The sequence below is a fragment of the Arvicanthis niloticus genome, chromosome 11, assembly GCF_011762505.2.
Source record: "Arvicanthis niloticus isolate mArvNil1 chromosome 11, mArvNil1.pat.X, whole genome shotgun sequence".
Classification (NCBI taxonomy): domain Eukaryota; kingdom Metazoa; phylum Chordata; class Mammalia; order Rodentia; family Muridae; genus Arvicanthis; species Arvicanthis niloticus.
Window position 1 is genome coordinate 71962546 of NC_047668.1, and position 26973 is coordinate 71989518.

The 26973-nt window shown below is 47.3% G+C and overlaps 1 protein-coding gene across 3 annotated transcripts in view; it reads left to right on the top strand.

Annotated features, from left to right (window-relative positions):
• Prkce (protein kinase C epsilon) overlaps window positions 1-26973 on the top strand; it is a 486892-nt gene that overhangs the window by 455209 nt on the left and 4710 nt on the right. For 2 of the 3 annotated variants that reach the window (XM_076942405.1, XM_076942408.1), the window contains 2 exons: window positions 3178-3366; window positions 6194-6340. In XM_076942405.1, the coding sequence (XP_076798520.1) occupies window positions 3178-3366; window positions 6194-6340 (336 nt within the window). Of the gene's footprint in view, window positions 1-3177; window positions 3367-6193; window positions 6341-11226; window positions 11257-26973 lie in introns of all 3 variants that reach the window. The other variant, XM_076942406.1, reaches the window with a different exon arrangement.

The following is a 26973-nucleotide window of genomic DNA, read 5'->3' on the forward strand; positions in this document are numbered from 1 at the left end:
AATGCATCCAGTGAATATCTGGTAGGTTTTTCTTTAAGAAAAAAAAAGACATTGCCTTTGTATCCTTGTGCTGACATGAAACCTCTAGTTTTAGAATTCATTCTCAATGCCATGTGAATTGATAAGTTTCTGCAAAAACAAGATGAAAGGTGGAGTAAAGGACAGGCCTTTAGCAATCTGTTCACAGATCGGACAACACAGGTCATGCCAGCGAGACCTCAGGAGTGAGGCTTGTGGGCCCAGAGGTTCAGTGCTCAATAGAGCTTTGATCCTCTAAACTTGGTGATTTCAGCCTCTCTGTTAGTGTGTGTCCCCTTAGCACATCAGCCAGTCAACAGCAAAGAGAAAGAGATGAAAGGAAGGCCTCTCCTGGGACTTCTCTTTACCAGGAGAGTCTTCCATTCCCATTCCTCTGTGAGCCAGTGCCACAAAGGCTTGACAGCAGTCAAAGATCCCACCCAGAAAATACATGCACTCTACAGTGAAGGAGCCCAGTCAGCCTCTGTGTAAAGTAGCACACTAGCAAGACTTAGAAGTGATTAGACATGGCTCTGTAACTCTTCCTGCCCATTCTGTCCTTTATGCCCACTGGACAGAATTGCTATAGCACCAGAACCAGCAAACAAATGCTGGCCTTGTGGTTGTGGTAGGCAAATGACAGCCAGTACAGAAAGGTCTGACAGCCCTGACAAGCGCTGGTTGGGGATGGCATGGCATCGTGCCCCCTTGAGCACTTACCACAGTACACAGCTCACAGCAAGGACTGGCCAAGTGTAGCTCCCTCCCTTGGTCTCTTCACTGTTGGGTTATATCATGGGGTATGAGAGACAGTCCTGAGAGTTGAGTCCAGACCTGCCCTGTGTGTCCTCGTGCACCCTCGATGAAGTTGAGAAGTGTATTGGAGCCTTGAGTTCCTGTCTTTCCCGTGGGAATCCTAATGCCTGCCCTACCCAGCTCAGCAAGCTGCTTTTAAGGCTCTAATGGGATTAGAGGTGAGAGTGCTTCAGAAGGCATACAGAGGCTAGCCTTGAAACCAGAGCCACCTTCTGAGTGATCAGCTCTGCCAAGCCGTCTCTACCTACCTTGCATCCCTGGCTCACAACCCCTGGCACATGCCCCCTCTTTTTTCTGGCCCTTGCTATGTAAGAAATGGCTCTCAGTTCTGGGTCATACCAGGTTCCATCAGGGTCTATACCTGTCCTTCTCTCTTACCTCAACCCTTGACCCTCCTTACCAGATCCGCTGCTGGCAAGGTGACCAGACCAAGGACAATTAGGGCTGAGCCTAAAGGGAATTTTACAAAAGATTCCACCAAAACCAAGGCTGGATAAGGCCACCCTGCCATTCTCACAGCATCATCCAGTGTGAGCATAGATAAGCCCATAGAGAGACCCCAGAGGTGTGGATGCCAGCCATCCACCTAGAAACAGCTAAAGTGGTCAACGAGTCCGCAAGAGCCCATGAGCTTCAGAGTTAACGGGGTACACTGAGTAAGATACACACAGTGTAAGGAGTGGAGTGGTAGCAGTGTTCTAAGGGTATGAATGGGCTGGGCACCATAGCAAGCTCTGGAGAAATGATACGCAGTAACTTTCTAGAACATTCCAGGTGCTCCAGGGAGAGAGCTGTCTGTGAACAAGTGACTGAAATGCAGTATTATAAGGGAAGTGCCCACAAACCCTAGGAACAGGCAAGACCTTAGGGTGTCAGAGAACAGAGACTCTGAAAAGGAGGAGATCCTGCCATATGCATGACCTTGAAGGACAGAAACCAGGAGACTTGGTAAGCCAGGCTGACCACTAGGTCTCAGGAGGTTGAGAGAGACTAAGCTTTACCTGGGGCCCCAATCCAGTGCAGCCTGTAGTTCTGAGTCTAGAGGTCCCTTGCACTAACCACTATACGACTATATAAGAACCACTATACACTGTATAAGAACTATACACTATATAAGAACACTATACACTATATAAGAACCCCCAGACGCTAAGGAAACAGGTCATCCATCAAAAAATATTGTAGAGGCAGCTGCACAGTCTAACAGTCTTCTTCCCACATCGAGATGGTTCCTAAGCTAAGTGTGGACTTCGTGTCATTAGATGCTGCTGCTGAATTCTGTTTAATCCCAGATGATTTGGGCTTGCTGTAGGAAGTGTATAGCATGTTCTGCGTCGGTTCACCCTGAGTTAATGCTCTGACTATCCATTTGGTCAGGCACACAGCACTTTGGAGGAGGGGACATTGCTGAGTGTGGCCCTGGTCAAAGATACATTTACATAACAGTCATGGAATTTTGAATTTTGGCTTTGCCCATAAAGATAGCATACATTCACAAGGTTAGCCCTCAAAGAAAGGGGATTTATAGGGTCTATTAAATGACAAGGTCATTAGTGAGACTCAGAGAACCAGAAAGAATGATGGAAGTGAGTCTTTTATTGTCATAGACAAGAGCATAGTGGTCTCTGCTGGGTAGAACCCATGGGCTTGAGAAGAGGCCTTTCCTCTTATTTCCTTCCATGGAGCATGAGGCTGAGGTAAGTAGTTAATCGCTTAAGGAATATCAACTTTCTGTTTCAAGCCAAGCATGGTGGCACATGCCTTTGATCCCAGCACTCAGGAGGCTGAAGCGGGCAGATCTCTGAGTTCCAAACCAACTGGTGAATTCTGGTCTAGCCAGGGCTACAAAGTAAGATCTTAGCTCAAATTGGGGGAAAAGAAAGCAAAAGATCCTGGTCTCATTCCCACATGGCAGGCAGACTGCCCGGGCCATGTGTGATGGGAATTGAACTGCATGGCCAGTCCCTCTCAGCATCGCCTTTTGAAGTTTACATCCTGCTGCCCTAACCAGGAGTTAACATCGAACTGCGCTCTCACCTTTTGAAAGTGGACCTAAGTGCTGCTCAAGAGGTTTATCTGGTATGCAGACAAAGAATCTGCCTTTGTTCCCAGCAGAGGTTAGATAGTAGATGCTCACTATGGAGAGAGGATAGTTGGCTCCCACACTTAAGCCTCCCTGAAGAAGCTGGGCTATCACCCCCACCCCACCCTGGGTAGTACAGCTCCACTATGGTGGAGCAAGGTGGACAGGAAGGCCAAGGCCTTCCCACCAGAGTTGGTGGGAGAGTTCTTGCTGGAGTAGGGCTCTTAAATGATCCCTGACACTATCTGTTTCCTGGACAGATCCTACAGGAGTTGGAATACGGCCCCTCAGTGGACTGGTGGGCCCTGGGCGTACTGATGTACGAGATGATGGCTGGGCAGCCCCCCTTTGAAGCTGACAATGAGGATGACTTGTTTGAATCCATCCTTCATGATGATGTGCTCTACCCTGTCTGGCTCAGCAAGGAGGCCGTCAGCATCCTGAAAGCAGTGAGTCACCCCTCACCTGTGGCTCTGCTCACTGAGGGCGCTTCCCCCCCCCCCCCCCCCGTGTGTGTGCGTGCGTGCGTGCGTGCGTGCGTGTGTGTGTGTGTGTGTGTGTGTGTGTGTGGTGTATGTGTGTGTGCGTGTGTGTGTGTGTGTATCTGTGAGTCACTATCCTTCACCTGTGGCTCTGCTCCCTGAGGGCACTACCCCCGTGTGTGTGTGTGTGTGTGTGTGTGTGTGTGTGTGTGTGTGTGTGTGTATCTGTGAGTCACTATCCTTCACCTGTGGCTCTGCTCCCTGAGGGCACTACCCCCGTGTGTGTGTGTGTGTGTGTGTGTGTGTGTGTGTGTGTGTGTCACTATCCTTCACCTGTGGCTCTGCTCCCTGAGGGCACTACCCCCGTGTGTGTGTGTGTGTGTGTGTGTGTGTGTGTGTGTGTGTGTGTCACTATCCTTCACCTGTGGCTCTGCTCCCTGAAGGTGCTACCCCACTCTGTGTGTGTGTGTTCTCTTCCCCTCCCCCCATTTTTCCCTCTCTCTACCCATCTCTTTGGATAGCCCAGGTAGCACCATGTTTTTTGACATTCTTCTACTAGACACATATTCAGCAATGTTTGGACATATTGGAGTTGGTGTAGTTGCAGGGAGCATGGTGGGTGCAGATGTGTGAGGATGAACCAGAGCTGCTGCCGAAGAGAGCCTACAGCACATGCAACAGCCCCATCCCAACACACACGACAGCCCCACACGCAAAGAATGTCGGTAGCACTAAGTACAAAAACTGTTGACACCTGGGGCTGGAGAGGTGGCTCGGTGGTTACAGAGGACCCGAGTTTGATTCCTAGCACCCATGTTGGACAGTTGACATCCACTGAGGTCACACCAGCACATTCCCTCACATATGCACTTACACATAATTTAAAAGTTAAAAAATAAATGAGAGACAGAGACAGAGAAGAGTGTTGATCTGCACAGACTCAGGGGTTAGAGGTCATGCTGTGGTAACTGCTTAGTGTCTGAGAAGAGAGCCTCTGGCCCAGGGCATTACCGCAGGGGTTCATCCCTAGGCTCATCCTTCCTCTGCTACCAGAGGAAGGTAGGAAGGCCCGTGGAGGGTGGAGGGACCCTCTGCTTTTCTTTGGAAACCAACCCTCCAATTCCTTTAGCTTGTCACTTAATATTTGTAGCCCATGTTTTCTAAAACTCTGTCCTTATCACTACATCGCGGAAGGAAGTTATCCATAGTGAAGTGGTTCAGGATCAGGAGAAGGCCATTTCTGTCATAAAGCAGTGAAGAACCTATATAACAGCAAGCTCCATCTCGCTTCTGCTGAACTCAGCGCAATTCCCTGAGAGGCAGCCATCGGCCTCCTTTGCAACCTTCACTATTTGCTAAGCGCTGGGTAGGAGGTGGGAATGGAGCCTGTGCTGGGTGAAGACATCTCAGGGCTCAAGGGAAGGTGACCTTGAGGCAGCTTATAATTCAGGTTGACCAGAACCACGGAGGTCAAATATCAGCGGAGGAAACAGCAATGCTGGCTTCTTAGAGAATGCTAAGTAAGGCGCTGCAGGGGATCACTGAGCCAGAGATTAAGTAGGAAAAAACTCAAACTGAGACATCTCTATGTGCAAAACAAAAGAGTATAGGCCAGTGTGGGACATCTGAGTCACTGAAGAAGGGTGACTTTCTGGACATGTAGGTGAAGGAGTCGAAGACCACAAGGCATCTTCAGATCAATGCCCTTGTGGTTTGGGTTTAAGGACACCAGAGGTGTTATAAGACTCCAACCCTAGCCCTAACCCTTTCCCATGTAAGAAGCTTTCTTCTGCAGGTCAGACTTGAAATTTCACCACAGTCACCAAGTGTCTTTGTCACTAGAGACGCTGACCTTTTACCCTATAAAACACTATACTTGGTCTCTAACACACACAAGGACAACACATAGCCTCCCCCAACACACACACACCACATAAACACCTTTATTTTTTGGTGTCTATCAAAAATATTTTTTTTAGTTTATTCTGGCGTTCAGGTATTTGGTTGAAGTTACGTTTATTCTCAGAACTTACTGAGCCTGTCACTATCCACTTGCCATGACTTCATCTCTAATGTACATGGGCATTTTTAAAATTATATTTATGTGTGCATGTGCCTGTGCACGTGTGTACCAAGTGGCATCTATGGAGGTCAGAGAACAATTTTCAGGCTTTGCTTCTCTCCCTGTACCATGTGGGTCCCACTTACCCAGCTCAAGTTGTCAGGTTTACCCAGTGGACCATCTTGCTTGCCCCTACATGGGCATTTTTGTGTGGCAATTGCAAATTCAAACTAAAACCATGAGATGGGTTAGGGAAAGAAAGACTTGAGAGGGACATCTGATTATTTGCATATCCTTTGTATATTTGCATATATTTGCATGCCCAGTTGTCTTTCCTTCCTTCCTTGCTGTGAGTGACTGCCAGGATCTCAGTCTCTGCAGAAAAAACCTGAATATCTGGGGAAATCAGAGAATAGGAGTCAGGTCCTAACCTCAACTTAGTACCTTGCTAGCTGTGCATCTTTAGCAGAGCTAACTAACCTCTCTGTGCCTTAAGTTCCTCCCTTATAAAGTAGAACTACTAATGGCACCTCGAGGGAGATGAATCCATATCTGAACTATGTGTAGAATGCTGTCTGACACAAGCTGTGTCATATGTTCAAGGATAGAACACCCCAAGAGTTAGGCCTCTAGCGTGTAAACGCAGACGTGGGAAATGATATGGAAGCTATTGCCTCATGAGTCACAGCTGGGAGGCTCCATCAGTAACTCTTCCGTGCCTTCCCCCCACAGTTCATGACCAAGAACCCGCACAAGCGCCTGGGCTGTGTGGCCGCGCAGAATGGGGAAGACGCCATCAAACAGCATCCTTTCTTCAAGGAGATTGACTGGGCGCTGCTGGAGCAGAAGAAAGTCAAGCCCCCCTTCAAGCCAAGAATTGTAAGTGGGCTCCCAGCCCTCCCCGCCATGCTCAGCTGCTCCTTTTGTACCAATCTGTGTGGGCCACAAGCAGCCTGGGGTATGGCTGAAAGACCAGGGAGTCCACAGGAGTCTGAAGCCCCGGACATTGACAGTCAAAACTATGACGCCCGCAGCACCGCAGTCTTACCTCCCCAAGCCTTCTTTACTTATTTTAATCTGTCATGATGACGCTAGTTTTTCACATGACATAGGGATACATAAAAGGTTTTTATTTTTTTTTTCCTTTACCAAGAGATATATAGGGTTGTGCCTTGAAAGCGTCCGTGTAAAGTAGAATACTAGCCCAGTGCTGTCACGGTCCTTATACGGCAGAGTGTAAGGCTCGGAGAGTCGGCGACTATGGCAGAAAGGCTGACTCACAGTCTTGCAGGGAGGACAGCCTGTGTCCTGGTCTCTATCATGGTCCCATCTCTGATATGTCCCTGCCCTCTGCCTGCTCCAAGGCACAGCATATGCTGCTACCCTCCATATGCAGTGCCAGGCACAGGCGAGGACTGGAGATCAGTGGGGTATGGCACTCAGAAGCTGAACAGTGGACCACAGTCAAGGCTCAACTGGGGAACCAAAGCCTGCAGGATATCCTGCAGGCTAACCTATTGTGGAAGTGTCGGAAGAGCAGGCAACATTAACCCAGGGAGACACACGTCTTAATTCCCACTGAGGTAGACATTCACACTGAGAATCTCAGCAGCTAGCTTCAGGCACCTGGGAGCTGAAGGGAAGAGTTTCTTGGACAGGAGCTCCAGACCTACGAGGCTGGCAGAAGATCAGAATTCTGTCAGAGGACTCTTTCCTCCCTCAGCCACAAAGACAGAAAAGCCATGGCACTAAGGCGTGCCACCATTCCTACATGCTTTCTGCTTTGGTCTGTGTGATTCTTGAGAGATACACAGCTTTGAACAAGTGGGGTTTGGGGTCCATTTCTCTCTGCAAACTTCCACTTTAGCCCACATCACTGCAGCTCTGCGTCCCCACCCCACCCCTCACTCCATGGCAAGCCCATGCTATGGGTTTTGTAGATAGGGAAGGGTTGAGGTTCTGATTTTTATGGCAGACAAGGCTAGCTGCATGTGACAGCCTGCCTGATGGCTGGAACTGGGGCTGGGGCTGGGGCTGGTGCTGGGGCTGGGGCCACTGCTAGTCTCCAAAGACAAGAACAACTGAATGAATGCCAGACAGAATGTGTGAAACAGGTCACTAAAGGCCTAACAAGGATCAAGCCTAAGGGCTGAACTGTAATTTCCATGTAGTTTAACTTAATTAATCCCTAGAGTAATAAGAAGCAGAACTAGAAAAGTTCAGACCCAAGTAACAAGAACCCAAATGAGACCGGGGCCAGTCACATGTCATTGCCATCTACAGAATGGCTTGAGATTATGTTGAGACTCTGGGTAAATGAGCCACTTTCAGCCAGACTCATGGGGAGTCAGACCCAGAAAGGCTAGATAAGGATACAGGCTCAGCCTCTCAAGAGAGAGTAGGGAGGTGAGGCCCAACGAAGTCCCCTGGAACCATGAGGAGAAGTAAACACTGGTGTGGATGAGGAAAGCTAGTGTTGCAGAGAAACTCCTAGAAGGGAGGAGCTGGAGAACTTGAGCGATAATTCCCAAAGGATATTTAAATGAGTAGAGTCCAGGAGACTAGGCTTTCCCTGGGGTCTAATAGATGACAGGATAGAAGAGGTTACCACGGGGCTTTCCTAGGAATATTTGCTCTAAGCCAAGGCAGACTCCAGGATTTAAGCAGTGATGAGAAAATCCAGTTCCTGAAGCATCATTTAAAGCCCCATCAGTCCAGTACATCCTCGCTGGGTTTCCAATCTTTAGTCTGGGATACAATCTCTTAGCAGTCTTGCATGGCTTCTATGCACTCTCTAACAAGGCTTTCTAACAAGTGGAGCCATACCTTGGTCAGTGGCCATCCCACTCACAGAGTAAGAGCAGAATGACAGGAGGGCCATGCAGGAGAGTGTGAGGTGACTGTGAGCCAGGGATCTGGGACAGAACCCAGACACCAAGAAAAGGTTGAAAGAGTGGGGAACAAACAGGAACAGGCTACCACGTGTCCTACTCCACCAGTGAGCAGGTTTCACCCTGGCTCAGGCAGGCTCATAGCCCCTTCCGGTTATCCCTAGCCAGATGGGTAGATGTTCTTGTAGGTAAAGGTATAAGGAGTCCCCAGAAGCCAAAAGGAGGGCACATTCCACTGGGTCTGGAATCAGGTTTTGGACCACATTTCCCTAAACTCCAGTGCACAAGAGACTGGGCTTCCCTTATTTCAGCCTCTGGGAAACTTCCACTTAGGACTAGAAGCAGGACCCTACTGCATCCCTCTACTGCGGACCTGCATGAGCGTCTGGTGGCTTTCTTTCCCAGTCAGAGTATGTCCCAAGGAAAGGATTGGGCCACACAGGGCTTCTGACATCTAAGTCTCCTAAAGCTGTCTTCACCATTTCCATGGAAAGTGTCTTACGTACATACGTGACCTCACCGTGCCCGACACTACTCTGTTGGACGTCAAGGATATATGATTCATTGGGCTGATTTCTTTTGGCTGAAATGAAAAAAAAAAAAATAGTTCATTAGGTATGAAGGAAGTTAGAAGACTGTGCAGGAGGTGTTTCTAGTCATACTTTGGCTGGATCCTGTGGGTTTGTTCAGAGCTACCAGGCACAGGTTTTCAAGGCGTTTAAATACTTGATCACATTTCTATCCGTGGGATCTGCGACCTCTCTCATAAATATCAAATTTGTAAATAAAAAGAAAAGAGATGAAGGGAGAGAGAAAAGAGAGAAAGTTGATATCAGAAAGGTGTCCCAGCTCTGTCCCCAAGCTAAAGCTCCTTCCTGAAATATGTAAACACCATTAGTCTGTACTGCCTGCATGCTCAAGTCTGGCAGAAGACATTGGATTAAATTAAAGTCATTCCATTTATCATTGAGGCAAACCCAAAGGCCCACTGTAGAAAGAAATGTAGATGCGTTTTTTTTATAAGTCACTTCCCTCATGTAGCCAACAGCTTAAGGCTGCCTGCCTAGCCCAGGCAGTAGCAGAGAGGCAGGCCAGCTCTATACTCCCTTAGCAGATGCAGCCTGAGACAATGGAGTCCACCCACAGGTCCCTGGGGAGAGAGCTACTGTGGCACATTGCCACAGAGTCATCCTTCTACTCGTGGGTCAGAGTTTCCATTGTAAGACTGGCTCTCCTTGGCTCAAGGTATCTTATAACTTGAGGACCGGCCATTTGCCTTCATAAGGGAGCTCAGTAAGGCAGGGTTTTGACAGCTGAAGGATAGCCAGTTCAACACCAGGAAGAGTCGGTGAGGACAAGGGACCACTATCAGCCAGGGACACTGTGAGATTCTTGGATCCTGTCTTACAGACTAGTGCCAAATGAAGGAATAAAGACTGTGAGGGGAAAAAAAAGATAAAATCTGTGAGCAAACAGCACCAGCCTGGTGGTTGTTGCTAGCCTCAAAGAGACATTGGCCACAAATTTAAACAGGCAAATGAGGCAGGTTCAGAAAATCTCCTACCTACCAATACCAAACACCTTAAGAGAAGCGTGGTCAAGGTCTGGGACTTGTGAAAGAGCCTGCATTTCTTCTGTTTGGAATTAGCTCCATTTGCTCTCCAGCTATGCCCTGTTGACCAGAATGCCATCGTCCCTCAAAAACCTAGTTAGTAGCCATCACATTTCCCTTGCTGGCCAGGACAGCTGAGTCACCCAGCAGGTGACCTGCCTGTTGGATTCAGGGAAGACGCCATTCTGTTGAGCCCAGAAGCCGTTAGAGCATCCAGCCTAGCATTTGAGAATAGCCACAATGTAGTATTTTGTGTTTTCAGAACTCTTTAAGTCTCCCCAAACCCATCATACAGCCAGACACACTTCTGCCATGCCTGGCTCACCTGGAGACTGGAGCCTGCTCACACCCACATCAGAACAGCTTTCCACCTGGCTCCCAGCCCCTCCACAGGAAGCCTCCCGCCTCTGAAGATATCACCAGAAGATTGTCCAGATTGGAGGCTGGAATTTGGCCTCTGGTCAGTTTCCATCACATACCTCCACTGGCTGCTGTCCCTGCAGGCACTGTCTTCCTGACATGTTTGCTAAGCTGAGATTCCAATGCCCCTGGCACTTCCGCCTCCCTATGTAACCCCTGCTCTGATTCCCCAGATGTTAGGAGTGCAGCCGGGCTTCCAGCCTTTAGGTTGTCACCCCTTTGTGCTGGCCTGTGTTCAGCGGCTCTACTTCAGTATGGAGAGCTGCTTCTCATGTATCCTTCAATATAGCAACACTTTGTACAGCCTCCCTCCTCGTGGCCCCTGTACATTCCTCCTGTCCCTGCTCTATGCAGCCACACACTGAACTGATTTTATGCAAATGATGTTCCTTCAACACAAAACCCAAAACTCTGTGGACATAAAATCTAATTGACATCAGCTAGCAGAGCCTCTGACGATACAGATACATTTCTTCTCATTGGAGATTTCATTCCAAGATGGCGGTGCTGTCTAATCACTAGCAAGTATCTCTCATTGAACTTTCCTGATCCTGGCAGTCTTATCTTTGAGGGGGAGGGGGCCATAGGGGAAAGAGATGTATTTGGAATGGATGCCATTGCCAGTTGTTTGGCTCACTTCTGGCCTCGGTTTGTTGTACCCCAAAGCATTAGACTCTGAGTTCACAGGCTCCTTGGCTTTGCCACTGGAATGGGAGCAAGCCAATTAGGAGGGAGAGAGCCTCCTCCCCAGAGACCTAGCTGTCCTCCATGAACGCCAAAGGCCATGAGGGAAATGCTGGCCGAGTAAACTTGTCTTTGTGTACGTGTTCTCTCTTTTCAAGTTTGCTTCAGTGTGAATGTCCCTCTGTAAGGTAAGGCTTCCAGAGTGGGGAGTCTCTCCAGGTAGGTGAGCCCACAGGCCTGGTGACATAGAGGCCCCTTTCAACCTCATGATCTGTCTCCATTCAGCCATCCATGCTGCATGGCAGGACCCCAAGGGAGGCCCCTCCTGCATGCTCCTGCATGACTGAGCTGTGCTGAGAGAAAACCTGGGAAGTGGGCTCAAGAACTCACACCCTCACTTACTTAGCACCAGGAGGAGCCCTGCTGGGCAGGCATCCCTAAAGCTAGTCCACCTGCCAGGGACCCCAATAGCATGGATGATAATGCAGAGACCAGTGAGACACCATCATTATCTTCTCTACTGGTGGGCCAGGACCAGGACTTTGCTGGGTCCTTCAGTAAGACACTTTCAAGACAAAGCCACGTCAGAGTGAGATCTCTTAGCATCTAAGTGGGTATTGACTCTTGAAAAGAGCCGTGGGGACTCTGGCTCAGGTCTAGAGGCCATGGAGAAAGTCCGTATACCTGTTTTTGGTAGTTTGCTCAAGTGATCACATGGGACTGGGCGTGCACAAGAGACTGACTTTGATCACAGAGAGACTGTGAGTCCTGTCACAGGATAGCCTTGTGATCATGAGAAGTCACTTCTCCCTGACCCTCTGACCTGATCTGTAACATGGAGTGACAATAGTTCTCTCATAGGATTGAAAATATGACCAGTAGGAAGCCTAAGACACTTTGCATGCCCCCTGGCTTCTTGGGGAAGTTAGTTCCCTTCTCTCCCTTCATGACTCCTTCCCATGGTCTGAAGGCTCTCTTCCTCTCTCAACAAGGCTCCAGGAACCAAGCAGTTAAGTATTACAGGGACACATATGATGTTTGGAGGCTGGGCTTTGAAATCAGACATAACCATGGTCTAACCACTCTGGCCTATGGGGTCTTAGAATAATGAGCACTGTGTCTGTCTGCTACCTAGCAAAAAGGATAGTGAAGAAGACCAGGAGCCTAAGACTGGGGAAGGCTGGTCTAGATTCACCCTGCCATATCTCAGAGGTCAAGAAAGTTCAGATTACTGGGTGGCGGTACCACTCAGGGCAGAAACCAGCTGAAGCCTGGGAAGACATGCCTCTCAGGAGTTCTGCAGAGCCTGCTGGGCTTAAGTCTGGTGCAGTCATTGGTACTATAGAGGGTGGCTCACCAGATGGGGGAATTCTCAAGTTTTTGTCCCTTATGATAGTGCGAAAGGTTCCTTCATAGTATGACCACTTTGTTTTCAGAATAGGAAGGTATGTAGAGACTAGAGACTACTAGCTATGTAGTCTAGAGACTAGGCTGGAGGGGCTGGTGAGAAGATGGCTCAGTGGTTAAGAGCACTGACTGCTCTTCCGGAGGTCATGAGTTCAAATCCCAGCAACCACATGGTGGCTCACAACCATCTGTAATGAGATCTGATACCCTCTTATGGGGTGTCTGGAGACAGCAACAGTGTACTTACATATAATAAATAAATAGTAAAAAAAAAAAAAAAAAAAAGACTAGGCTGGAATTAGCTATGTAGCCCAGGCTGTCTTAAATTCCCAATCCCCCTCCTTAAACCTCCAAGTGCTGGGGTTATAGCCATGCACCACCACATCTGGCCCAAGTCACCTCTTTTTGCTGGCTGTATAATCACTACGTGTGCTCACTACTGTTCATCTCAGTAGTGTTTTGGATGAATGCAGCTGTATGGCTTTCAGTACCCTAGCGTTGATGTAGCCCCTGTCACCAATAGATATCATCCAGGGCACAGATGTCCAGGTGTCTCTTAGCCAGACAGTTATAGTGGTAAAACCCAGACAAGCCATTTTGCCATCTGAGAATTCTGGTTGCAGGAGTATTCCTGTGGGTTATGGTGTTAGTCCCCTCCCTACCCCACCCCCCAATCTCTTAAGTACCCTGGGAAAGTATATGAGCCTGACTAGACTGTTCTGGATTTGATTGGGCATTTCTTTAGGCTCATGAATTTTCCATTGTGGCTTACTGGCCTTCATGGGTTCATTGACATAGTATTTATTGAACTTAATTTCCTCCTTGCTCCATCAATATTTGAACATATACACACACCTCACACCTACTTGTTGGGAGCATGGGATGATCTGTGACACTAAAGGTGATGGAAAGGAAGAGAAGCAGGGGAAATCAGGGCCAGCTTCCCGAAGAAGCCAAGTCTGGGAAGAGAAAGATGGTGATGGTTAAGGAGAGAGAAGCAACTGAGAAAAAAATGGTTTCAGACCACTTCTAATCAATAGGATTTATGGAACCTGTGTCTGGTCCTCTTTCTACAGTTCTGGAGGATTTACTGTTGCCTGGCAACAGCAAAGCGCACCTCTTCCTACCAACACTCTACCAGAGTACCTAGGCAGAGTTAGAATGTACAAAAAGACAAAATTGAAATATGAAAATGATAATAGTGTTTACAGAATCCAGGCATTCATTGATAGGACCAATGAGAGATGTTGTAAGTTTTGCCTTTCAAAGTTACAGGACAGGGAGACAGACAGAGTGAAAAAGGCTCTCACCAGAAAGGCTGGAATCCAGGTCCTCATGCACCATCCCAGGAGTCTTGTTAGGTCATGTCCTACCCTCCATCTTACAGACAGAGCCACCTTGCTAAAGAAGCAATATCCTCCTGTCCGCCATTGTCTTCCAGATAGCTCTGAAGGGTTGTCCAGCAGCTAGGAGTGCAGGGACAGTGCTCAGAGGCTGGTTCAGGTGTGGCCAAGGAAAATCAGAAATGATCTTGGCCCTCCCCAAGGAGGAACTCAGTCTTTTTAGGCCTCCAGCCTACATTTGCTCTTTGCAGAGTACAGGTGTGTGAGCATGCTGTGCATGCTCATGGGGTCCCCTGCTGCATCATCCTCAAAGTTCAGGCCTTGAATCTCCATGGAGTCATCAGTCATGGCAGAAAGAAGCCCCCAGAATCTTCCTGTTGTTTATACCAGGAATAGGTAAGGAGCACGTAGCGGACTTGGATGCAATCTAAAAGTAATGTTCAACTATGACTAGAACTCTTGGGTTTGACAGATGCACATCAGGTTTGTCGTCTATGATGGCTTCACGTCAACACTTATCTTTTCACAGTGAAGGGGCTTGATCACAGGCATGCAAGCCGTCTTCTTGCACTGGTGATTTTCTAGAGTCTTATTTCTGAGACATACTCCACCTTGAAGGGTTTCCATGGAGCACAGAATGTTATTTAGCATGTGAGTCCAGATGAGGCAGGGTTGTTAGTCCTTAAGGTTCCTTCTAGCCCCCCATGTCAACAAGTTTCCTGAGGGAAGGAATCTGTAAGGTTCTAAAATTTCTCACAAAACATTTTGATGAGTTAAAATCCTATACCCACATATCTGCCTGCACAATAAGTACAAGGAACACCTTCTCCAGAAATTCCCTGGTTCTCTTAGCTCCAAACAACCTCGATTCACTTTTTCTAAAAGAGACTCTACCCTTTTCTTTTTGAATGTGTGTTCATGTATGGTGATGGGGGGGTGTGTATATGCACAGTGCCCAAGTTTGTGTGTGTGGAGCCAGAAATGACATTCAGGGTCATTACTCAGTCACTGTCCACCTTGGTTTTTGATACAAGGGTTTTTCGTTGACCTGGAGCTCTCAGATTAGACTAGGCCAGTTGTCTAATGAGTCGGTGGCATCTGCCCACCTTTTCCTTCCCACTGCTTGGCTTCCCAGTATGCCTGTACATTGCATGGTTACAGGGATGGAGTTTGGTCCGGAAACACTTGACCGACTGAGCAGTCTCCATCTCCCTGGTGTTTAAGCTTCTCTTGCATCTGCCATTTCTATTTGTTTTCTCGAGCTTTACATAAACGGAGCCACACAGTGTGTCTGTTGTTTATTTGTGTCGTGTCTTTTACTCGGCACCACGCCTTTGAAAGTAGGGTTCCGGTTTTTTAACATTTTAATTATAGAAAATTCCAATCATGCATTGATGTAGTGACAAAGTTCCAGTGTGCCGCCTTAGACCTCTGAGCCAAGGTCAACCATTACTTCTGCTTAGGGAGTTCTATTGCTTTGATCAGAGGTATGTTCCCCCACCCCTGGCCCCACCGGCTACTTAGGATGCCTCCTGATATACAGCAGGTATTTGGTCAACTTGGGGATGAGCGAATGCACGCTGTAGACCTTCAAGATCTCTGCAGTGCTCACTCATCCAGATAGTATTTCTCTCTCAAGTTCATCTCTAAATTCTCTTCCCACGTTTTATGGCCCAAGACCCATGCCAGTCTATGCCTGGACATTTAGGGTAATTACTTCCTATATTAGGAAACCTGACATTGTTGTTGAATGGGGAGAGAAAGGTGACCTCACCTTGATGTGAGAGGCACATATTTGAATGTTTAGCATTCCTGTTTCAAAGCCAACAGGCAGCACTGTAATAAATCCTAGGCCAAGAGAACTGATCTCTATCTGGCTCATTTTCATAAATAAGGCAAAAGGGGGAGGCTGGTGAGTGGAGAATCCTGGGCTTTGCCAGGACCAGACTGCAAAGTTCCCCTCTTGAAAACTCTTAGCAATGGTACTGCATCTAAATGTCCACAGTGAGTGGCAACGGTCACCACAGTTAGCATCAGAGTGAGTTCGTGTGCCAGGGTATGCTGCCTGTTTCCAGCTGGAGGCACAGGCGCAGGTGTTACTGCTGCATGCTCAGCCAGGTACAGCTTGCTCACCGCAGTACCCTGCTCAGTGGCCTTGGCCCAAGATGCTGCAGCAGGTGGGGAGATATCCCCTCCTAGGGATTTCATCCCTTTACTTTCCACATCATGCTCAGTCCCTTGGGCCCCCAGGACTTTCTTGTTGCACTTCAGGGTCCACTCAGAAGTAGGCTGTCAAATCAGTCCAGTGGGGAAAAGGACCTCAAAGTCAGAGGTTACAGTGGGGTAGAAAAGAATAGGATAGACATCTGAATACAATACAGAACACATCACAGGAAGTACATGTAAAGTACAGCTTGCTGAATCTTGGAGTGGTAGCATGAAATGATACATACTTACGGCATACATAAAGAGAACCCCAAATTCCTAAGGGCTATGGACTAGGTCATGCTACACCCATAAAGTATAAAAAATGATCCTGAAATCTTTTTTTTAAATGTTTATTTTAGTTGGTATATGCACACAGGCACACGCATGCACACATACACACGCATGCACTCACCCGTGCAAGCATGCATACATGCTTAGCTGTATGTACGAACACTGCATGCATGCAAGAGCTCACAGGGGCCGTAAGAGGTGTCGGACCCCATGGAACAGGAGTTTCAGATGTTTGTGAACTGTCATGTGGGTGCCAAGAACCAAACCCAGGTCTTCTGCAAGAGCATTAACTTCTCTTAATCACTAAGCTTTCTTTCTAGCCCCAACACCTAGATCTTAGTAGTCATGGAGGCTGATGAACTGAGCAATGCGAGGTGAATGCATTTTCTTTGTAATTCAGCCACACAGAGCTGGCAGAAATCGTAGAGCTAGAAGCTTTGGCTGGGTAGAGTTCTTCTACCCAGTACATCAATCACCACATCTGTGCCTCCTGACGGAGATCAACAGGAGGCAGGATGGCACAAGCCAGGGGACCCAGCCTGAGGCAAAACAAACTGAACACAAGTCCTGACTCACTGATTGCTGATTGGCTGAGGGCACCGTGGGCAAGTCGTTTAATGCCTACAAGCCTGGTTCCCATCTTCACAGGAGATGGCAGGGTTTTCCTCCATGAGTGGGTGCAGACATTGTGTCCGGCATCTAAAGTGTCCCTTCTGGGATCTGTATCTAGTCAGGCCTGTAGCTCTGAGCTTTATAACTTATTCCAAGAAGAAACTGAGGGTATCCCAGGTACCATGAACAGGCAGAGATGAACACTAGGCAGATACCCATATGGAGCTCCAGGCTATGAAAGACAGCCACTAGTTAGCTAAGATATCAGTTTCAAGTGCCAGGAAAGAGGAGTTCTTTCCAGGCATGGAGAAAGGGAGGCGGAGGTGTAAGACCGAGTCAGTGGCTTTAGGGATGGACCCCCAAGCAAGAGCAAAGGCCCCTTTGCAGCAGCTTTCAGGGCTAGTATTCCACACTGTGACAAGGGGTTAACCCTCTCCTGCCCTCAGTTCTGCTGTTAAAGAGCTGTTGAGCCTCCAACCAGGAAAAAAAGAGTATTGTGCTCTCTGCTAGGCCCTGCAGAGTTCATTCAAACAAAAAGAAGTTTGTGTGGGAGGCCTGGGCTGGGCATGGCAGATGACAGAGGTATAGCAGGCCTCCTTGCTCTGGGTACTGCCAGCTTTAGCTTAGTCATAGTATGGTTAGAGACACTTCTAGGCCATTGGTGAACTCTGGACCTAGTTGTGTCCATGTACATTATAGGACAATGTGGATTCAAATGGCACCAAGGTGACTCTTAGCTGAGATTTCAGCTTTAGTCTCTGTTGCTGGATTTTATAGTCAAATGGCTCCAGCCAAAGAGTTCTCATATATGGAGCCAGACAGGCAGTGGGTCGTGGGCTCACAAAGCCTCTTTCCCAAGAATAGGGAGAAAGTGTGCCTGGAGCTGATGTCTCAGACAGTTGGCTCTTTTGTCCTTAAAGGTCCATTTGTAAAGAGCCTCTGACATGTGGTCTCTGAGCAGGAAGAGGTCCCTTGTTATTACAGCCTCTTCTGGAGAGCATACATACCACAGTGACCGAAGCTTGAGGTGTTCTCTTGCTGGGGACTCACTCCTGTGTTCTGAAGGTCTTAAACAATGGGGCATTTCCAGTCCTGAAAACTTTCTCAGGGCTTGTCCCTGAACATGTGTTATTTGCAGAGAGTTGTGGTACCATGAACGTCAGCTTTTTATAAGGGACTGCTTCAGTCAGTGATGGTCATTGAAGTACTGAGGATGAACCCAGACTCTCGCATGCTAGACAAGTGTTCTACCATGGAACCCCAACTCTGAGCCAGAGTACCACCCCCTGGAGAGCCTACCATGGTACATTCTCAACAGGAAAATCTAAATTCATCATTACACAGAACACAGCTCTGCTGCTGTATCACATTCTGGAGACTGCGAATTCCCTCCTCGAATCAACGACTTATCCAGGTGTGAAGACTGGGAGGCTCTGATGTCAAAATCTATTAATAAAGTTTTATGGGTGTGCTATCCAGGGTCACCCAGTCACAGAGTGTCCATGGTGCCTTTGTGCTACAACCGAGGAGTGGTATTAAACCACGTGGCTCTAAGTGTTTAGTATCTGGCCTTTTAGGAAAATTCATCAACTATTGCTTTAGGGTTATCTTAGTCATCCTAGTGTCTAGGATGGCCTTTCTCACTGTTGTGACAAAATACCTAAAGAAAGAAAAGGTCTGTTGAGCTCACAGGTAGAGAGGAGGCAGACCTGTGGCTGGGAAGGCCTGAGCTCACAGATGGAGAAGAGGCAGACCCCATGGCTGGGAAGGCAGGGTGGCAAGGACAGAGGATGTCCTCAGCTGCCTCCCTCCTTGCCCACTTTTTATTTAGTCCAGGGCATCAGCATGAGGGAGGGTGCCACCAGCATTCAGGGTGGGTCCTCCTCTCATCAGTTAAGATTCTCTAGAGAAACGCCCTAGAGATATGCTCAGAGGCACCAGGTCAAGTCCATGGAGAAGACTGACCCTCAAAGTCTGGGCCCTCAGACCCAAGAACCTCACTTTACACTCCTCACGTTCTCTTAAAATGTAGTCAGTGGTGAAAGTATTTTGAAAATAACTGTGGGAAATCTCCTCAGCAACTAGTAGTGAAAGACAAGGAACATGATTCCTACTTCTGTGGGAGCAGAAGCCACTGGGCAGTTGTGAGTGGGGCACCCACCCACTCCCTTCCGAACAAACTATAGTTTGTGGGGGTTGTGTTGGGTTTTTTGTTTGTTTGTTTGTTTGTTTGTTTCAAAGAGTACATCAGCAAGTGTTTGGGGTTTTGTAACCACCTCTCCTATTCTGTGAGGGAGGGCTATGCTTGTCTGTGGAGTCCAGCCATCATAGAAGGAGTACGCAGCTGAATACAATTGCTTTTGCAAATAGTTTCATGAGGGCAGGAGTCGGTGGTGCAGGAATTCTAGGATGGCTAGCCTTTTCTTTTCCTAAAGTAACTCTGCAAATGGAATTTATTTATAACAAGACTTTAAACATTTAAATTTTATTGATTTTTTTATTTATATATTTTAAAAGAAAAATTAAAAGTTTAGCAAACAATAACTGGGAGGAGGGAAAGAGGAGAAATGGATTCTCTCCAGCAGGTTGCCAGGCAGAATTCCCCTGTGGTTAGTTGTTAAGCATGGCCAGGGGTCTGAGGCTATTTGGTTCATTTTAAAAACACACTGGTAGCTAGGTGTCCTGACTTACATCGGTAATCCCAACACTTGAGAGGTTGAGGTAGGAGGATCAGGAGGTGTTCACGATCAGCCTTGACTACCAGAGACCTAGTATAAATAAATAAATAAACAATAGCCCCAGAGATGTCTCATCATGTAAAAGTTTGAGTACCCAAGCATGATGCCTTCAGTTTGAGCCCCAGAACCCATGTAAAAAGCTGGATGCAGGTGCACACACCTACAATCCCAGCTTTCCTAAAGTGAGATGAGAGGCGAAGACAGGAGGAGCAGCCAGAAGCTCATGGGCCAACAGCCCAGACTACAGAGCAGCAGAAACAAGCGACTCAGCCTCAACAAGGCAGAAGGCAAGAACCAACTCCAGAAAGTTGTCATCAGATGTATATGCATGTAGTTGCACACATATGCACACGCATGCACATAATAAAACACATATACATGTATTATAAATAAATGTATGTCTATAAATATATATGTTATATATTTGCATAAAAATAGATGCATATAAATATCCCCAGGAATGGTGGGTAATGACTTTAATCCAAGCACTAAAAAGACAGAGATGATTCTGAGTTCTAGGCCAGCCATGCTATAGAGGAAGACCCTGTCTCAAGAAGAGACAGACAGATAGACAGAGACAGTGTGTTACTCGGTGCCCCAGAGAGTACATTAGAGAGGAAAGCTGCCAGATTGTGCTGGGGTGTGTGGGGACCCCATCTGTGGCTCCTGTGGTTCCTGTCTTTGTATTCCAACCATCTCCTACTTTTCCAGGGAGTGGCCAGGGACTGAGGGGTTCTGACTTCAGCTGCTGTAAAGCTCATCACTCATGTTTTGAAGAGAAATTGGTATCGGTTTTCTTCTCCCATTCGAGGTGCAAGCAACTTCATAAGATGGGGGTCACAACTTTGTTCAATAGCATTTGGGGTTCCCGCTTCAGTGTATTCAGTCACTTGATCCTTATAACAAATGTGTGGGGAACAATACTAATGTCCCCATTTCATGGATGAGCAAATGCAGATACAGAAGGCAGAACGAGTGGGATTTGGAGAATCCAGAATAAAATGTAGGGGACTAGACAGATGGCTCAGCAGTTAAGAACACTGGCTGTTTTTCAAAAGGTTCAAGTCCCATCACCCACACAGCAGCTCACAACCAACAAACAGAATCTAGGACAATGGTTCTCAACCTTCCTAATGCTGAGATCCTCAGAACTAATAGACTTCTTCATGCTGTGGTGACCCCCAACCATAAAATTATTTCATTGCTACTTCATGACTGTAATTTTCCTACTGTTGTGAATCACAATGTAAATATCTGGTATACAGGATAGCTGATACACCACCCTGCAGGTTGTGACCCACAGGTTGAGAATGACTGGTATAGGTGTTCAGGCAAAGGGTATGAGGCTGAGCCACCCTACCTCTCAAAAGTGGCCTGAAAAGAAGCAGATGAGATTCAGTGATAAGCTTTTAGATGTCTCCATTTTTTTAAAAGTGTACCAGGCATGGATAGAAAGGAGGAAACCAAAAAGAAATGTCCACAGTTAGTATGAACTTCAAAGAACTAAATCCAGAACTGTAGGTTCCAGAACAAGCTTTTTTTTTACATCAAAAAAAAAAAAAAAAAAAAAAAACCCATTGGAAACAGATAAGAAAAAGAAAGTGATCCGCCTCTGCATTCATAGCCTCAGTGAGGCTGTGCCTCTAAATTACTCTGAGTTTTAAAAGTGCAGAGGCTAGGCCCCACCTCTGCAGAGTTCCTGAGGTCTGGGACAAGGCTTGGGTTCCTGTACAGCTGTGTTTGTTTTTGATAGACCAAGAGCTTCTGTTAAACAGTGACCAGGTTGGGACTGTAGCTTCATGGTAGGACACTTGCTAAGAATGTATGAAACTATTGGTTCTATCTCCAACACCCGCGCGCGCGCACACGCACGCACGCACACACACACTCACACGCACACCCCAAAGGGCAGAGCTAAATGAAGCAAGGCTATGATTGTGCCCGCAATGAATTTTCCCCAAAGAGAAACATATTCAAAATACAAAGATTAGGGCGAGAACTCTTTAGCGGGAACTGAAAGCCAAGAGAAACTAAATAACTTCCTAAGTCTCACTTAATAGCTAATTCCTAAGTCTCCATAATAGCTCTGGCCCAGGCCACACCTCAGATCGATCAAGCAGACATCCCTCCAGAGACAGGCACCGGCTGCCTTGGTTAAAGCCCTCTCAGGTGATTCGTGTGTACATCTGGAATTGAGCCGATACTCTAGGCCCTGTTGCACAGTTTTCTGCTGTGTCTGCTCCAACCCATGGTAACTTGAACATAATAAAAGAGACTGGCAGAACCAAACAGAGACAGGCACACAGGCTCCTAGCAGTCGGGAATAGTATGTAGGGAAACATGGAGTTATTTTTGAATGGTTATTATCTTTAATATTTTTACATTTATTATTTGTGTGCATAGGGGGCATGCACACGTGAGCGGAGGTCAGAGAACAATTTGCAGGAATTTATTCTTTCTACCTTGTGGGTCCTGGGGATCCAACTTCAGTCTTCATGCTTGGTATAGATGCCTTTCTTTATCCACTGAGCTAATATTCTTAAGAGTCTAAAATTTTTTAATGATTTATTTGTTTTTATTTTATGTGCACTGGTGGGTTTTTGCAGCATGTATGTCTGCGTGAGGGTGTTGGATACCCAAGAGCTGAAGTTACAGACAGTTGTGAGCTGCTATGTGGGTGCTGGGACTTGAACCTGGGTCCTCTGGAAAAAAAACAGCTGCTATTCTTAATCATTGAGCCAGCTTGCCAGCCCAAACCTCGTATTTTTAATGATAATTCATTTGTGGATGTTTAGATAGAGAACGGTACATCACCAGGAGTCAGTTAACCTTGGGGTCATAGAGAAATGGTCTAAGCGTGTGTGTGTGTGTGTGTGTGTGTGTGTGTGTGTGTGTGTGTGTGTGTTTCTCACAGACAGCCCACTGAACAGCCTCCAACAGGAGACTTGTCAGACAGAAAGTAATCAGAGCCCAGCTTAGTTCTGGAGTCTACCATGCTACCCAGGGAGCCTCTTGGCTGGAAGGATAAGGCAGGCCCCTGGAGCTTTGCTCCTTGGGTGCAGTGTCTCGGATGTGAGAGACGATGAAACTGCTTCCCCCAGATTCTTCCTTCATCACCCTCTGTAGATGCTAGAAATGTGCGTCGTCCATGAAGTCAGGTTTGGATCTCCTAAGCCTAGGCTTCCATTACTGAAGAAATGCCAGAGGAAGTAGGGATTTTGTTTCCCTTTAACACTGGCCTCTAACATACATACTCACCAAGGCCTTAAATGCATTTGCCTTGATGGAATTTCCCCAAACCCCAACCTGTTGCCTATTCTATCTTGTACTAGCAATTAAAGAACTAACTCTGCCTCAAGCACTAGGACAGGAGAGACCATCAGTTAGGCCTAACTTCCACTCATACACCCTAGGGCTCAGGCCTTGTCCAGGCTGTCCAATTCCTCCTGAGTCACACCTTAGCTCCCACCTCCACTTCACCAAAGGACAAATCCCTCTGGCAGAAGGGCAGCCATTGGCCCTCAGTCCAGGTCACTTTGCTGGCTTTAGATACAGTAGCAACAGGAGAAGCTCATTCACTTGCCTGTGGATGTCAATAAATGACAGGCATAGTACTAGGCTGATGATGGAATGGTGACTTCAAGCCGTTCCCTGCTTGTGCAGGACTACAGTGGGAGGGCTACAGTGTATTAGAGTGGAGAAGTGGTGGGCCATCCACCCAAGGCTCCTCTCAGACTGCTCACAGAGGGATAAACGAGACTTCCTCAAGGAAGGGCATCCACACTGGGATGAAAAAGAGCAACAGGTGGAGATCTGCAGGCAAGGAAGAGAGGGGGTGCTCCAGGCAGAAAGTAAAGAAGCCCTGTGTGCGTGGAGCATCGTATAGCTCACCAGTACCCAGATGTGATACCAGGGTGCACAGGAACAGGATTCTGAAGGCCTTAGACGTGACCAAGCACAGGAACTTGGGACTTGGTTCTTAGAGTTGTGAGGCACCATAGAAGTCTCTAGATCAGTTTAAAAAAAAAAAAAGTGCTAGGACATTCAGGCAGACTCGAGGTAGCCATGGTTTAGGATTTGGAGGCAGAGAGAAATGAAGGATTGTCCCCTAGCTTCAAGACGCTCATCAGTGGTGTACTGCATGGACACCTGAGAAGTGTGTGATGTAGGCATGGCACACAGCACCCATGCGATCAGGTGCCAGCCTGATACATCTGGCATCCTACAGAGTATTGTCACCACTACAATTTTACAGATAGAAGGACCAATGCCTAGAGATTAATCAATGTCATATAAGTAGACAAGAACAATCTCAAGGACAGTGGTCTTTGTCTTCCTCCACATAGCCTTCCCTGAGTGTGGCCCAGAGGCTGTGGGAAAGACTTTGTGGAAAAGGTCTGAAAAGTCAGACTATGCTTTGTGTGTCCAATGCCACTTCTTGGGCTGCACGGATGGACATTGGGAAGGCGTATGGACTGACTGACCAAGGACTGGACTAGGCAGTATCTCTGAAAGCCAGACTTTGAACTGTGGAGTTGAGTCTTGGGTGTGCTCTGAAGAAAACAGCAGTATTTCAAAGAACAAAATTAATGAAGGAGCCGACCTCAATCCTTTCCGGTTTGGGGGATTCTACACTGCCTATATGCCAGTGATGGGGATACAAGGTGCTTTGAAAAACTTCCCAAGTTCTCCAGTCTCCAGTGATCAGGAATTGCATACCATGGCACCATTAATTATTTAAGTTGAAAATGGGTAACTAACATGCACCTAAAATGTTTCTGAGGAAACTAGAGCTAGGAGCCAAGTTGCACAAGAAGTTGTGACCAATCTGCAGAGGTCAGCAAGAATGGCATCTTCTGGCATGGGGATTTGACTCGTGATGGAATGGCAGGTACCTGTCATGGGCAAGACATGGGCTTGATGCCCAGCAGTATTTTTATTGACCTATAGGAGGGAGAAATGGTATGGCCTACCGACTGCACTCAGATGATGCTGGGTTTCCCACGAAAAACTTAGAACTGAGCTAAATGAGTTTCCCAGCGAGCTTATGGTAGAATCAACTCTAGATGCATTAGCAGAGCCTGGTTCTCAAAACACACAACCAATGAGTTGTGAAGTGTGGACATACTGTGGACTCCAGCTCCATTGCTATGCCCAGGTGACCTCAGGAAAGCAAATAAGTTTCAGTGACTAATGAGCATGAATCCATCACTGATGACTGATGAAATCGGAGCGACTAAGTAAACAAGGACAGTCAATGCCAACAAACTTATGGGGTTTCTGAGGTTCTTTATGTGCTCCCTGCCCTCCTTGGTGGGTAGCTGAAAGGGTGTACCAGAAAGAAGATGTTCCTGACCAAGAATTCCAGCTCATCCTTAGCTATGTTTCAAATGGACCTTTTCTCCTGTTCTGTTCTGTGGATCCATCCACCTCCTCTGCAAACCTTTCACCCCAACCACCAGAGTATATGCCCCTCAGTTGCCCTTTGGACAATACCTGGCACTTTACAAGTTGTCACCACCTCTCTGCCTCCCAGATACCCCTGGCCAGCCTTCACCCAACACAGTCCTCCCCATCCTTTAGCCCTGTGACCCTTCCGTCCTTTTACAGAGCTCTCTGAAGAGTTGCTGTCACACGCCTTCCCCAGCCACTACCCTACCACAGCCAGCTTTCATCACCCTGGGGACCAGTTTTGTTGTTCATCTCTGAAACAGGTCTTCACATAGGCCCTCCCTTTCCTATGGCCCTGAAACCCCTTGACAACAACAGCTAGCCCACCCAGGGCCAGCTGTTCAGTTGGAGAAGACCACACTATGTCTAAGAATACAGACATCCCCAGCCACAAATGCTGTTTCTGGAAATTTCCTACATTCTCTTTGTTTCCTCTGTCCTCCTTCACAGTCCTTGCAAGTCAAACTCTGCTGCTCAAGCTGAGAGAGACATCAAGACCAACTGCTAGGGACAGGGAAGAGTAGCTTATCCCTGCACCTTCCTGCCCATCATTGTGTCTAATCTGGGTCATTGGGTTGGCTCCCCTGCCAGCCTCCCACTCTATCCCTCTCACACTGTAATGCCAAACTCTCTCCCCATTTGCCTATGCCAGGCCCTTCTGGCTTTAACTCTAAAAAGCCTCTTGGCTTCTTCTAAAAAAATGTCTCCTGGTTGGACTTGACCCTTGCCATGTATGCTATCCCACTTCTATGGAATTTACATCTCTATAACTTCCACAGGGGCAGGAGGCATCAAGCTGAGATTGGCAGTTTTTTAGTTGGGTAACCCCAGCCAAGCCACCAAATCTCTCTGAGATTGGCAGTTTTTTAGTTGGGTAACCCCAGCCAAGCCACCAAATCTCTCTGAGACATACAAGACAGTTTTCTTCTCTTGTAAAACTGGAATCAAAATACCTGTCTATTCCAAGGGTCAAATGAGTGAGTGAATGCGAAGATGCTTTAAGAAGCTCTGAAACAGTACCTCTCAAACCTACCATAGGATTTTCCTCTTGGGAAAGGGGTGAATACGTTATTCAGGAGGGCAAAAAGGAAAGTTTAAAAAAGTCTAGCCTAAGCAAAATGGAACAGGATTCTATCTCCTAGAATTTCTAAGAGATTTAAATTTGTTCAAATGTGTAGCAACCATCTAAAAGCAGATACAACATATAGCTTTGTCTCAGAGGTACTTTCTTTCACAGACTACTTACTATTAGCTTTAAGTTACTGAGACAATAGCCCATTTCATTATTATTCTTTCTATAAAAATGACTCTGGTCTTTCTATAAGATGTATCCCATCATCTAGGTCACTAACCGGAGGCAGTGCCAGTTACCCAGTATCTTAATTAGGGTTTTACTACTGTGAACAGACACCATGACCAAGGCAACTCTTATAAGGACAACATTTAATTGGGGCTGGCTTACAGGTTCAGAGGTTCAGTCCATTATCAAGGTGGGGTGCATGGCAGCATCCAGGCAGGCATGGAGCTAACAGTTCTATGTCTTGTTCTGAAAGCAAACAGAAGACTGGCTTCCAAGGAGCTAGGATGAGGGTATTAAAGCCACACCAACAGTGACACACTTACTCCAACAAGGCCACACCTCCTAATAGTGCCACTCCCTGGGCCAAGCATATTCAAACCATCACATCCAGTGTCCAAAGAGGTACTGCTGGAGAGCCTCCAACTCCCCACTGTACCCCATACTGTGCTCAGTCCTGTAGGCCTAGCACTGAAGGCCACTGTGGACAGACTCCAGCCCTAGCTCCTGACCATTCATCACTGGGCTCTGGTCCAGGGGCTTGGCAGAGCCAAGGTT